This window comes from Poromitra crassiceps (genome assembly GCF_964638095.1).
Source record: "Poromitra crassiceps genome assembly, chromosome: 7".
NCBI lineage: Eukaryota > Metazoa > Chordata > Actinopteri > Beryciformes > Melamphaidae > Poromitra > Poromitra crassiceps.
The window spans coordinates 12046395-12059180 of NC_139628.1; the positions used below are offsets into that span (position 1 = coordinate 12046395).

General features: G+C 47.3%; 1 protein-coding gene across 1 annotated transcript in view; it reads left to right on the forward strand.

The window, feature by feature from the left end:
• The window catches only part of LOC310779407 (Fc receptor-like protein 5), a gene marked incomplete at both ends in the record, with an annotated part of 34257 nt that extends 25639 nt beyond the window's left edge, over positions 1–8618 (forward strand). Inside the window, one exon of the mRNA XM_083639942.1 lies at positions 8512–8618. Coding sequence (XP_083496068.1) covers positions 8512–8618 — 107 coding nt within the window. The remainder of the gene's footprint in view (positions 1–8511) is intronic.
• Between the last annotated feature and the right edge of the window lie 4168 nt (positions 8619–12786).

Consider the following 12786-nt stretch of genomic DNA (forward strand, 5'->3'; position numbering starts at 1 on the left):
ATAGTCACGTTATAAACAACTAACAAACGCTGGGGGTCCATATGGAAACTGTTAGTCGAAATGGTTAAAAGTTAAATCAATTTGGTCATTTAGTGGCGTTTTACTGCCATGTAACATAGCTAGCTATCCGCTAACATTAGCCACAGTAGGCTGCGCACTGAGCTCTTAAAGGGATATTTATCGACAAGATTTCTGCCAAGCTGGACCTGATTAGTGATTTGCTCCGTTCGCCCAGACGGGTGTCAAGCTGTCAGCAACAAGGCTGAGAGGATCACACCTGAAGAAAAACGCATAGGCATCATGGCCGCTAGAAATAAGGTGGATAAACGAGCCTGATTAACACTTCAAAAGAAAATGTAGAGTGGCAACATGTTGCTGGCTGTGGTTAATGCAGTGAGCGCAACAGAGGAAAAAAGAAAAAAGTGGTCCGATTTGGAGATGGAGGGAAAAAAGGGGGATTTGGTGTGATAATTCTCTACATAATTCTTCTTATTACATCATGCAGTTTTGAGGATAAAGCAGCATCTCCCTACAAGTCTGAGAACACAGGAAAGGTACAATGAAAACAATATAGCCTATGAAGGTTTCATTTCTCTTGCCTTTTATTGGGCCTACATTATTTTATTTTATTTATATATTTGTATCGTATTTTATTTTTTATATTTCGTCTTATTGTAGATAATTAGGCCTACAACTTTCACCTAATAATTTTCACTTTGATAGGCTATGGCATATCAGCATGTGTCTATTCAACCCGTTCTCACTCCAAGCGCGCAGCATATTGACGCTTTGTCACGTCTCTTGTGCGTTGCTTGTTACTAACACGGTACCCTTGAGCGACCCATGAAACGACTTGGGCTTTCCGACTAAACTCCAATGTAAACCCATGGAAGTCATCTTTGATGCTCATGGCAACTCAACACGCTGCCCTTGTGCGACGGATATAACGACTTGGGCTTTCACTAATTATTATTGTTTATTTTTTTCATTAGGGCTTTCACCAGGGGCGTATTTTCCACTGGGGAGAGGGGGGACATGTCGCCCCAACTTTTGAAACTGGTACCAATATGCGTCAATATGCTGCGCGCTCGGAGTGAGCACGGGTTGGTCTATTGGGCTAATTTTAACACATTCACTGCCAGCCGTTTTTTTTTTTTACTGTAGGTAGGTTCTGCCAGAGGGTTTTTTTGAGGATTCTGGCTCATCTTTCAAGACCCGAGGATTCTTTTCTGCTAAGATTTTGTGAACACACAATATCTCAAAAGAACTAATAGAATGTGTGCTTTCTCTGTCTAAAAGAGTTAGTTTGTAGAGTTAGTAGTTATGTAAGCATTAGCAGTTGAATACAGCATGGTTTCAGCGTCAGAAAAATTATTCTGAGATAAACGGCTTTTTGTGAAATTCGATAGAACAGTCACTTTAACCATTCATTTTTGGCATCAGTAAGACGTCAGACATCTAAACAATAGTTTTGAACAGTAATTTCCTCCATAACAGCAGGAAACCCCCCTCTGCTTCCAACTCCTCCCTCCGTGGGCGTTCTCCTCCGCCCTCCTTGGCTCTGCAGCGGGTCTGTGACAAACGAGTTGCTGCAGCCTGGCTGCTGCCTGGCAGTCTGGATGGGTTTCGCTCGTTTCTTGGCGGTCCGGTTGAGAGCTCTGATGAAGCTCTTGCGATTCTGGGCTTATTTATGGTGCGTGTTTCAAAGTGTGCATCCAATCTATTCTTGGAACCCCCCACCGTTGCCACCGCTGTGCATCAGCGCGAAAGTGAAAGCGTTTTCGCCATCAATTTTACAGTATGAGAACGGCTTCCTCGCGCTTTTCCCTCCAGTTTTGGGTCGCCTCTTTCTACTGTGGAGAGACATGTCGCCACTCAGTGGGTCGGTAAAATAGATTATACACATTCAATACCTCCAATTCTGGTATAGGAGACGTAAAAGGGTTAGATCAACGTCCCACCGTCAAAAAAAAAAAATCGATTTTTTTTTTACGTAAAAACACATCATTGGCAGTGAACGGTTGGATTTTGTTTGACGTAAAAACACGTCATTGGCAGTGAACGTGTTAAGAATGGTTTTAAATGTTTTTACAAACAAACTATTCATATAGACAGGAAATAAATAAATACATAAATACCATAAATGACCTTTAACAGCCCATTCATGACCACATGGATTAAAATCATTAATCACAGAGAGAGAGAGAAAAAGTGAAGATTCCAGTGTTGGCTGGTAGACTATGATTGTTCCAACATTCTAAACATTTCCAATGACTTGAGGCAGGGAGGTGCACGGGGAAAAACGTTAGGGTTGTGCTACAACCCAGGTTTTACGAGTGAGAACGAGAGCTCTGACTAGTGCCTAACACGCTGCGTACGCAGCCCTATGGAAGACTGTCATTTTGCTCCAAAATTACTTTTCATTAAAACCGACCAGGTGGCGTGGTGCCTCCCTGGGGCTGACGTGGATCCACGTGACTACGTCACGTCCTGTCAGTCCAGGGAACGTCACTCATCCTTCCAGCCAGCTGAGATCCGACGCCCCCAACGACGCATCGACGCAGCAAGGCTGGGTAGTGAGAGCTCTCGTTCTCACTCGTAAAACCTGGGTTGTAGCACAACCCTAACGTTTTACTTCGTTTCGAACTCAAGCTCTCACTAGTGCCTTAATTCAACCGACCTTGCTGCCGGGAGCACCCCACAGGGCGACCCGAAAGGCATCGGTGAACCACGGCCGTATGGCAACGTTCATGCCTGACCGTCTGACATACACGTCGAGACTGTAGTACCCGACAAACGTGTGATGAGAGGACCATGAGGCCGCGGCACACATGTCCTCCACCGAACACCGCGCAACAACGCAGAGGATGTCGCAACACCCCGCGTAGAGTGCGCCTTGATACCCTCCGGGGGTATCTTACCCACGGCAGAGTATGCCAAAGCGATCGCCTCCACTATCCAGTGTGATAAGCGATCCTTGGAAAGGAGCCCACCCTGGGCCTTCTGCCCAAAGCAGACCAACAACTGGTTTGGAGTGCGTAATGAACGCGTCCTGGCCACATAGGCCGAGAGCGCCCTTACTGGGCACAGCATGAGCAAGCGTCACTCCTCACCCGAACTGAACGGCGGGGGACAGAATGCTGATAAGTTTATGACCATAGACCTAAAGCTGACATTAATATTCTTAGGTTGGTAAGCCGGGTTAGGTCGCAACGTAACCCTGCGCCCATCATTCCCAAAACCATACAGGCCTGCTGCACCGAGAGAGCAATCAGGTCACCAACTCTCTTTCCTGACGACAAGGCCAGCAGCAGCGCGGTCTTTAAAGACAGAACCTTTAAATCGGCGGAGTCCAAGGGCTCAAACGGATGACCCGTTAGCCCGTCCAGCACCGTAACCAGGTCCGATTTGGGAAAAAAACGCATTGCGACGGTGGGCGCAGTTTACGCGCCCCCTTCATGAAGCGCGAGACCAAAGGGTACGCCCCCACGGGGCTCCCTTCAATTCCCATGTGGCAAGCAGAAATCGCGGCTACGTACACCTTAAGCGACTGCGGGGACTGACCCGCGTCAAGCAGGCTCTGAAGGAAACAGAGAACTGGTCGCACACTGCAGTTCACTGGATCCACGCCCTTACTTGCTGCATAGTGCATACCACATTATCAGGCAAGCCCTGGGCTAGCAACTGGTCCCGTTCAGGAGCCAGACTGCTAGCTTCCACCTGCCTAGGATAGGAGATCGGCCCGTACCGGCAACGCCCAGGGCGGATCTTGCGCCAGGGAAACCAGGTCCGCAAACCATGTCTGCCTGGGCCAAAACGGAGTAAAACAAGCCGGAGGCGCTGTTCCCTCACCCTGTCCCACACCTGACGGATCAGGGGGGTCGGGGGAAACGCATAGAGCCCCTCCCTCGGCCACGCGTGCTGACCTAACGGGCGCGACCAAACCTGGCCCAAACCTGTTCCATCACCCGAGGGTGGAGGCACCACTCCGTATAACGGGGATTGCCTCGAGACAGCAGGTCGGTCGTAACTCAGCCGTCCCGGCAAATAGACCGCTGACACTGAAAGGAGACGGGGATACACCCACAGGTGAATCCCCGCTATGGTTCAGCGCCCCCCGACCGCACACCGCCCTGTTTGTTCAGGTGGGCGATCGCTGCCATATTGTCCGAGCGAATCAGAACATGGTGCCCATGTGTGAGCCGCTGGAAGTGTTACCTCCGCAGGCTGGGGGGACTGCGGAGGCAACGTTCTCTTTCGAGTCTGGCCGCACGCGGACTTGTCCGGCAGTGCGGTCCCCAGGAGAGCTCCCAACCAACAATGGGCCCACGGCGCCATTGATGGTGGGCTTGTCCTGAAGCAGAGCCAGGCGAATCGCCTTCAGCTCTAGCACGTTTATGTGGCGAAGCTCCTGAGCCTCCCACCGGCTGTTCGCCGAAAAATGCCCGCAAATCGCACCACCTCCCCAGAGGGAGGCGTCTGTGTGAATCACCATCCTGAGCGGGACAGGGCCCAACCGAGTACGTCTCGAGAGGTAACGGGGTCCGCCCATATGGCCAGCGCCTGCCGGCCTGACCTGTCAGAGGAACCCTGCGATGACGGCCGAGTCCAGGCGAAGCCTGAGAAACCAGATTTGGACCACGGGAGCATGTGTAGCCTCCCCAGCGGGAGCACATGCAGTGCTGAGGCCATCAGGCCCAACATCACTGTGCACTGATGCACTGACACCGAGGGCACAGACCTAACGTCCTAGGCTTGCTGTCTGCACCGTGCGAGCCTGTCGCTCTGGCGAAAGGCTCGCAGGAAGTCTAGCTCAAGCCCCAGGAAGGTCGCCGCCTGCGCTGGGACAAGGCAACTCGTCGCAACCCGGAGGCTAGCGAACGTGCGCGTGCAACGGTAACGTAAGCGGCAATAGCCCAGCCCGAAGGGGAGGCAACAATACCCACAACCTGTTAACCCGAGAGAACAGGCGTGAACAAGCCACTAGCTAAGCTAGCGTAAGCACTGAGAGACAAGCGTGCGCTAACACAAGCCTGCGCACAAGCCGGTGCAGCGAGTCTCTACCCTGAGTAACACGGGGAAGCAAGCGTGACCGTAAGCAGAGGCCAGCGGCCCGCGAAGCTAGTCAATCTCAGAAGAAACTCCTCGGAGGGAGTTACAATCTAGTAGATGCTATTTGCACGAGGCAAGCAACACTTAGCAGACAAGCAAGCTGGCTAAGATGGCGTAAGTACTGAGAGAAGCGAGCTAGCGTACTCGCTCAGCTAATATCTCAGAGTGCCCCCTTCGGGGCCGACGCCAGTAATAGCTACACTACAAGCAGTATGTAGGTCCCAGCAACGCCTGTGCAGCGTGCTCATGCCCTTAGGCAGTGCACACATTCATTTCATTGTGCTGGTCGTAACCGGCCAGCGTAGCCTCACAGCTAACACAGCACCTAGCTGTTCCCCCCTCTCTCTGCTAACAGGAAATAACGGGGTTACCGTGTAAGCTATAGCCTGCAACGGTAAGATAGCTGGAGTGCTACACAACACTAGATACTGGCTGCACGGGAGCAAGCTAGCTATCTAGCTAACTGAAGAGCATGGCTTCTAGCTACTACACTCGCTTAACGCGCGCCCTACACAGAGGTAGCTGGCGCCTAAAGTACTTAGCACACAGACACTAACTGCACGTGTGCACGCTAGCTATCTGCCACAAAACTGGGTGCGTTACCCTGTCTGGGGACGCAGCCAGATAGCTGGAGTGCTACAAGCTAGTCCAAGCTAGCTGCACTGAGCAACTAGTTAACTATCTATCTAACGTTACTCGAGTAACGTGCGCGCTCTGACAATATAGCCGGCGCCTAATAACAAGCACACGGACGCTAACCACACGGGTGCACGCTAGCTTATCCGCAAGAACTGGGCTAACTAGCCTATTGTTCTAGTGCTACACTGTAAGCTAATCGCACGTATGCAACCTAGCCTAACAGTTTTGAGCGCGGACCTTAGTCAGCCCTCAATCCGATAACGCTGCCCCAGGCGGGGAACGTTAAACACACCTACACGGCGGTAGCAATAAAACAGTTAACTAAAAGAAGACACTCTTAGCTTTTAGATGACGCTTTTAGATCCGACGCTGCTGGTGGAGAGAACAGGATCGGGTCCCCGAAGCCTGCTTTACCTCGTTCCACGCAAACCTCTTCAAGGTGGGCAAATAAGACGGAACGAGCCTAGTATCTAAAGCTATGTTAAGAGCGCTAACTCAGAGTTAACCGCGGAGCTTTAGAAAACACGTCTTCTCAGTGGCTGGAAAAAACGATAAGTGACGTTCCCTGGACTGACAGGACGTGACGTAGTCACGTGGATCCACGTCAGCCCCAGGGAGGCACCACGCCACCTACGGGTGGGTGGTCGGTTTTAATGAAAAGTAATTTTGGAGCAAAATGACAGTCTTCCATAGGGCTGCGTACACAGCGTGTTAGGCACTAGTGAGAGCTTGAGTTCGAAACGAAGTAAAACAGACTTTATTGACACAGACATCATTCAAAACATTTTTTTTTACAACAAAATACAGGCCCATAGGTTAGGCCTACATATAAACACATGCACTGCAAACAACCATTATCTCCGCTTGTCACAACAGAGGGAAACGGCACTTCTCAGTGACTTCTCTTCGCCACTAAACCTCTGGGGGCACTGAACTTAAGGCTGGCTTTACACGGTGAAACTTGCACGCAACTTTAGTTGCATGAAACTTAGGTGAAACCAAGTTGCGAATGAATTGCATGGTATAAATCCTTTTGCAACTCACTTGAAACTTCTGTGAAACTCAGCCGCGACAGTTGCAAAGCTCTCAACTTTGTGGAACTAGTTTCATGCAACAGCCAATCAAAATGCTGATAACCAGTCAGCTGATCACGTAGGCTCTGGCTGTCTGAATCAGTGCGCAGGCTCAACAAACACACACAAGTACATGCCATGGCAGGACGGGACAGGCAGCGAAAATGCACCAAATAAAACCAAAGACGGTCTCTTGAAAAACCGATACAACACCTCCGAGTCCGAATTTATATTTTCCAGCAAGAAAACGATATGAAACACGATACAAAGATGCAGAATGACAATTCTCACTTGAAAAAAGAAGAAAACGATACAATAGATGAAAAATGACCAATCTAGCTAGCTAGTTTTGCTGGAAGAAACTGCCAAGTTGCACGAGACTTGATTATTTTTGAATTGCTTTGTGTAACTGTGAAGTTGCATGGAAATTGGGTTGCATGCAACTTGCAACCTGCAACTAGTTGCGTGAAAGTTTCACCGTGTAAAGCCAGCATAAAGATTATTTGCATAAGTTGTCTTGTTTACTTTTGAACCGTTTTGTTGTTTTGTTTTTTTCATCTATACGTCTGTGTATATACGAAAACTAAGAGAATCCATCCATCTATCTATCACTCACTCAAATACTATCACTGTTTATTTTGGGGTCATCCCTATGTTCCCCGGGTCCTATGTTCCCCGTTTTTGTGGGACCGGGGGACATAGAACCCTTTCTATGAAAAAGGGTCCTATGTTCCCCGCTTTTCCCAAATAGGGTCCTATGTTCCCCGCTATGTTCCCTGGTCCGATGTGTCTCCCGAAATGCCAAAAACAGCCTACCTCATATGATCGCGTGATTCAATCAAAAGACAACACTCTCCGATTGAAATCTGTTGTGGGGGAATCTCACGGAGGAGCAGGCTGCTCGCGCATCCATTCGACCACTGCTTCAGCCTGATGCGCTGAAAATAAGTCTGAAGTTTATTGCACAGGCCATGAGAACTGATTTGAAAAATACTCTTTCCATAAGGACACTGTGAAACGCGCCTTGCAGACAGCAGGAGCAGACTTGTTCCCTTATTTAGGCTAATAGGACTAGTTGAGTGAATAAAGTGGATTCGATTAGTAGCAAAACGAAAGAGGAGTTTTTTTAATGGGTGGGGGATATGGGGAAACGAAACCTAATCCTCATCTATATATTACGTGCCAGCGCCCAGCATACGCAGGCAGGCAACAGAAGGCGCAGACAACACTCACATAATATTTAAAAAAGGCCTGGTAATCCCCGAGACAGAACTCAGAAATGATGGTGGGAAAAAAAATGACCTAGTCGGCAGGTCCTTTCCAAATGTTACGGAGAGTGTTGTCTGCGCCCATATGCATTGATTGAATCACGCGATCATATGAGGTAGGCTGTTTTGGGCATTTCGGGAGAAACATCGGACCAGGGAACATAGCGGGGAACATAGGACCCTATTTGGGAAAAGCGGGGAACATAGAACCCTTTTTCATAGAAAGGGTTCTATGTTCCCCGGTCCCACAAAAACGGGGAACATAGGACCCGGGGAATATAGGACCCGAGGAACATAGGTACGCTCCCATTATTTTAACGGTCAGTTGATTTCAGATCACTGAGATTAACTGTTTGTCTGTTAGCTGTAAATAAAAATCTAATGATCTAACTGTTCCTTGAACTCTGCTCTGACTGCAGGAAATGTCCCGCCTATCACCATGGCCCCGCCCAACCAGGCTGCTGAGGGACTGGATGATGACAATGATGATGTCATTGATACTGTCACCACTTTGCATCACTTCTGAGGTGAATGGACGAGAGAGAGAGTGAGAGAGAGACGGCAGGGGGAGAGAGAAACTGATGTCTTTGTCCAGCATGTGAAGTTGCAGCTAAATTTGTGTTACTATCAAAACTTTCCGTTATTTTGTCAGCTTGTAGCTTTGTCTACTTTAATTGATTCAAAAGTTAGTTAAAGTTAGCTATCTTAAGTTAGCTGTTTATATGAGCACAACAATGCCACCATTGTGAAATAACAGTGACTAACGCAATAGTCTCCCCATAATATATTGAATATTATGAGTACTGTATAATTTAGCTCCGGTGCACAAATTAAAGTCCTTTGCATTTCTTTGCTCTGTTGTTGTCATATCATTGTGATGTTATCACTTCTCAATTCTAAGTTATAATGTGGAGGAACTCCCCCCCCCCCGCCCCCCACCACTAGTTTAAAGTTGTTTTAATATTGCCTATTCCAAGTATAACTGACACACAGTGACAGTCCCCGAGTGTTTCACTGTGTGTTTTCATAGAAGTGCTGTGTGTAGTCCTCCAGGGACCTTTTTGCAGAGTTATTTGCCTTAACCACTAGTTTGCATTCTTGACCCAATAGGTGAGAGGGGGGTTTACATAGACCTGAAGTGCTTAGGTTGGGATTAGCATTGGACCAGTAGATTGTTGGGGGGAATGGCTGTATAGGTGTCCAATTTTATAGAGAGCCGCAGAAACGAGTCCGGAAATCATCGATGCTAACAGTCCTGGTTCTTCACTGTTTTCGCCTATGGGAGTTTTGAATGGGTTTTTGGCGCGATGCTTCTAATAATCTCTCTCGGCAACGCTGGCTTAATCAAACGCGAACCAGTGTTTAGTAATATCATCTTCACACACGAGGACCACTTTTACGAGTTTTGAAGCTTTTACGTGCCGTTAAAAGGGCGGCTAGCTAGCAAACGGCTAAATGAGACTACACTCTTGAGTCGATGGGGATATATACGTCTATAACGTCACCACTTCAAAGGACGAACACGGAAATTCTCTTTCCCTCACCTGGTTCAGCCCCGTTCAGCCCGAGGTAATCAAGTGCACACATCAACAACAGTCCAGGTTGAGTGCTGACGTGACGTGAAGCCTATGCGACAGTGTGTAGTTCTGGATTAGCTTAGCTCAAGCTTTTTAATTCTAGGGCTCGCATTTATGCTACAAAACTCATGAAAGTGGTCCTCATGTGTGAAGATTATCAGACAGAACTCTGGTTCGCATTTGATTAATCTTGCGTTTCCCAGAGACCGTATTTGAAGCATTGCGGCAAAAACCCATTCAAAAATCCCATAGACAGAAACAGTGAAGAACCAGGAAGTCCGGGACTTCCGCGTTCTGACTACAAAAATATGTCATCCATGCGGCTCTCTATTGTCCAATTTTATTCAATTGTGTGTAGCACTTTAGTACCCCCTAGTGGTTATGATGCGTAGTGCTCCTGAGTTCTTAACTCTATACTCGTATGACAAATCCCTCCGAGATTTGCTCCCCCGCCAATCAGCAAAAAAAAGCATCCCCACCTCACGGGAGCATACTTGTAATCATTTATACAGAAATCTAACTGTTTAAAAGTGATATCATTGTCTGGTAGACGTGACCTCCCTGATTTCTAAGTTAAAACAGCCCCGAAATATGTTGGGGATGCAATTCTCGGGCCGGGATGCGGAAACGTTCACGGCAGGTGTCGCAAGCGCAAATTAGAGCCATGTCAAAATCATCTGCGCCCCAAAATGCCTGTGCAAACGGGATTTGTGCGGTCTTAACTACCAGAATTATTCACAGGCGTGGCCAGGCAAGGCTGGGCATTACGTCAATCAAAACCAATCAGATTCCTGTCTCGCAATGGTTTGTTTGCACGAGGCATGCAATATGCTATAATTATCTCCATGCGTAAGTGTACTCACTCGTGCGAGGACAGAGAGAGCTTATTGACAGATCATCTGTGGTGCCAACGACCCTCCGGCTTATGAAGGTAAATAGCCTATGTCCATTGTCCAACAAGTTTTCTCAATTCATTTCCCTCTTTGCGATGTGATAAAAGTTTCTCAGTGAGTTATAGTTGATTGCCTCGCTGAATTATCTGCTAATACCCAATTTTAGCAGCATAATTTGATGTCTTGGCGTGGCAAGGCTGTGCGTAATGACATATCCAAAACGAATTCCACTTTCCACTTCGCAAATACCTCTCTGCGCTGGGAGCGCAATGGTAATCTCCGTGCAGCGCACCCAGCGCAGAGAGGTATTTGCGCGTAAGAGGTCCTTTTCAAAGCTCTTAGCGCAAAGTAATTGCACGCTGCTGACGATAGCATAATGCCATCTATCACCACATTTTAGCGCTGAAACACCTGCTTTGGCTTGTGGCAGCCAATGCCCAGTACAATTATCACAGGCATGCGATTGTGTCCGCCCCCAATTTGCATTGTGCGGCGTTAAACGAGCGCAAACGCTAAATTAGCGCTTTTGGGAAGATAGAGCCCAAACTCTCCAGACAGAGAGAGGACAGAGAACAAACTTTGCCCACCTTGCCCCTTCATCAGCAGCCATGTTTCCATTTAAAATGTGAATTCGTTTTTGCGAATCTTTTTGAAATTTGCAAAAACTAAATGCGAATTAGGTGCGTTTCCATCAGGTTTCCATTAAATGGGTTAAAGCGCAAATAAACAATGCACGTGCATACGTAGGTGAATATGTTTTGTTTTCTCCAGATAGTCCTGTATTCTGGTTTAACACGCTTTCTCTAACTTGGCCCAGTTGTCATTGTGGCCGCTGGTAGATGCGTTCCATAACACACAGTCAGAATGTAGGCTATTCTGTTACATACTGAATGACTGTTACACACTGTTAATGAGTTAATTGTAGCAATATACAAGTTCATATTCTCGGCTTGTAGCGTACAAATCGGGGACTGTAAACAGAGATCAAAGAGGCTGGATCAGGTGAGCTGGCGCTGCGCATTTACGCACAGGGGGAAACCACGGATTCAAGCAGATGAAATATCATCAAAGTTGACAATTGATTTGTACTGCCGCCACCCACGGCTCATCTAACGGGGGTTTCTGCACTCCTCCATATGACATTATTCAGGTGTTTGTTGTTTTTCTTCCTTGGGCATTTTAAGAGAAGTTCAGTCATCAAGCCTTATTTCCTATTGACTTGAGTGATGAGCTGCGAGCTTCTGGGAGGTTATAGTGGACAGACATTTCATCAAGTCATATGTCAGATTTGTCAGGCCTGACGGATCTGACAGGCCGGCCACGCCTGCTCAAAACAGCTGTTGACACGTCATCAGCTGTCAATGGATGCTTCTGAGGAAGACTGCAGATGCAGTCAAAACTCTGAAGGTAAAAATCAAAACATCTATTACTCTGTCTGATTAAAAGAAACAAAAAACAAGCATTTGCCGGCAGTCACGGTTGAACTCTTGTTTATTCGAAAAATGTGTTTCCATTTCAGATTATCCGCATTAACTCTTTTTCGCATTAGTCTAAATCCACCTCAAATGTGCGTACAACTTTTTTGCGAATCAGAGGATTTTTATTTCGAATTCGAGCGTTTCCATTACCTTTTTTGATAAAAACAGTCAAATGGAAACGCAGATAGTGATGTCATAAGAGCAAGTGAGCCCGCACAGCGGCAGTAGTCGGGTTTCCATCCACCTGTTTTTATGCGAAATTTAAATTTGCACATAAAAAAACTGAGTGGAAACGCTGCCTAATTCTCAAAAGCCTCCAAATATCGCAAAAAAGTTTTCATGCTTGAGGGAGGAAGCATTTCGATAAAAGGAAAATGCGATACGAGCAGTGGAAACAGCGATATTCCATTGTCTCTCCATTCAAAAACTGGTAATGGTAAATACTCAGCACAATACCTGCCATGGTAAACAGAATAAGACTGGGATATTAACTTTAAGGCGACTCACTTCTAGAATTGAATGAAATTGTATTCACTTCTGCTCCTGCTCCATGGATTAGGCTATAACGTTATGCTTGCACAGTCGCACCTGGTAATCCAGAAATGCCGTTATAGTACCTTTGTCTACTTGTAGATCATCAAGAAACTTTAAATGAATAACGTTAGATGTGTTTAACAGAGCTGTATATCGGGTCTAGCAGCTGATCAGCAGCTCAGACAGCCTCAAACACGAGGTGATTGACAGCT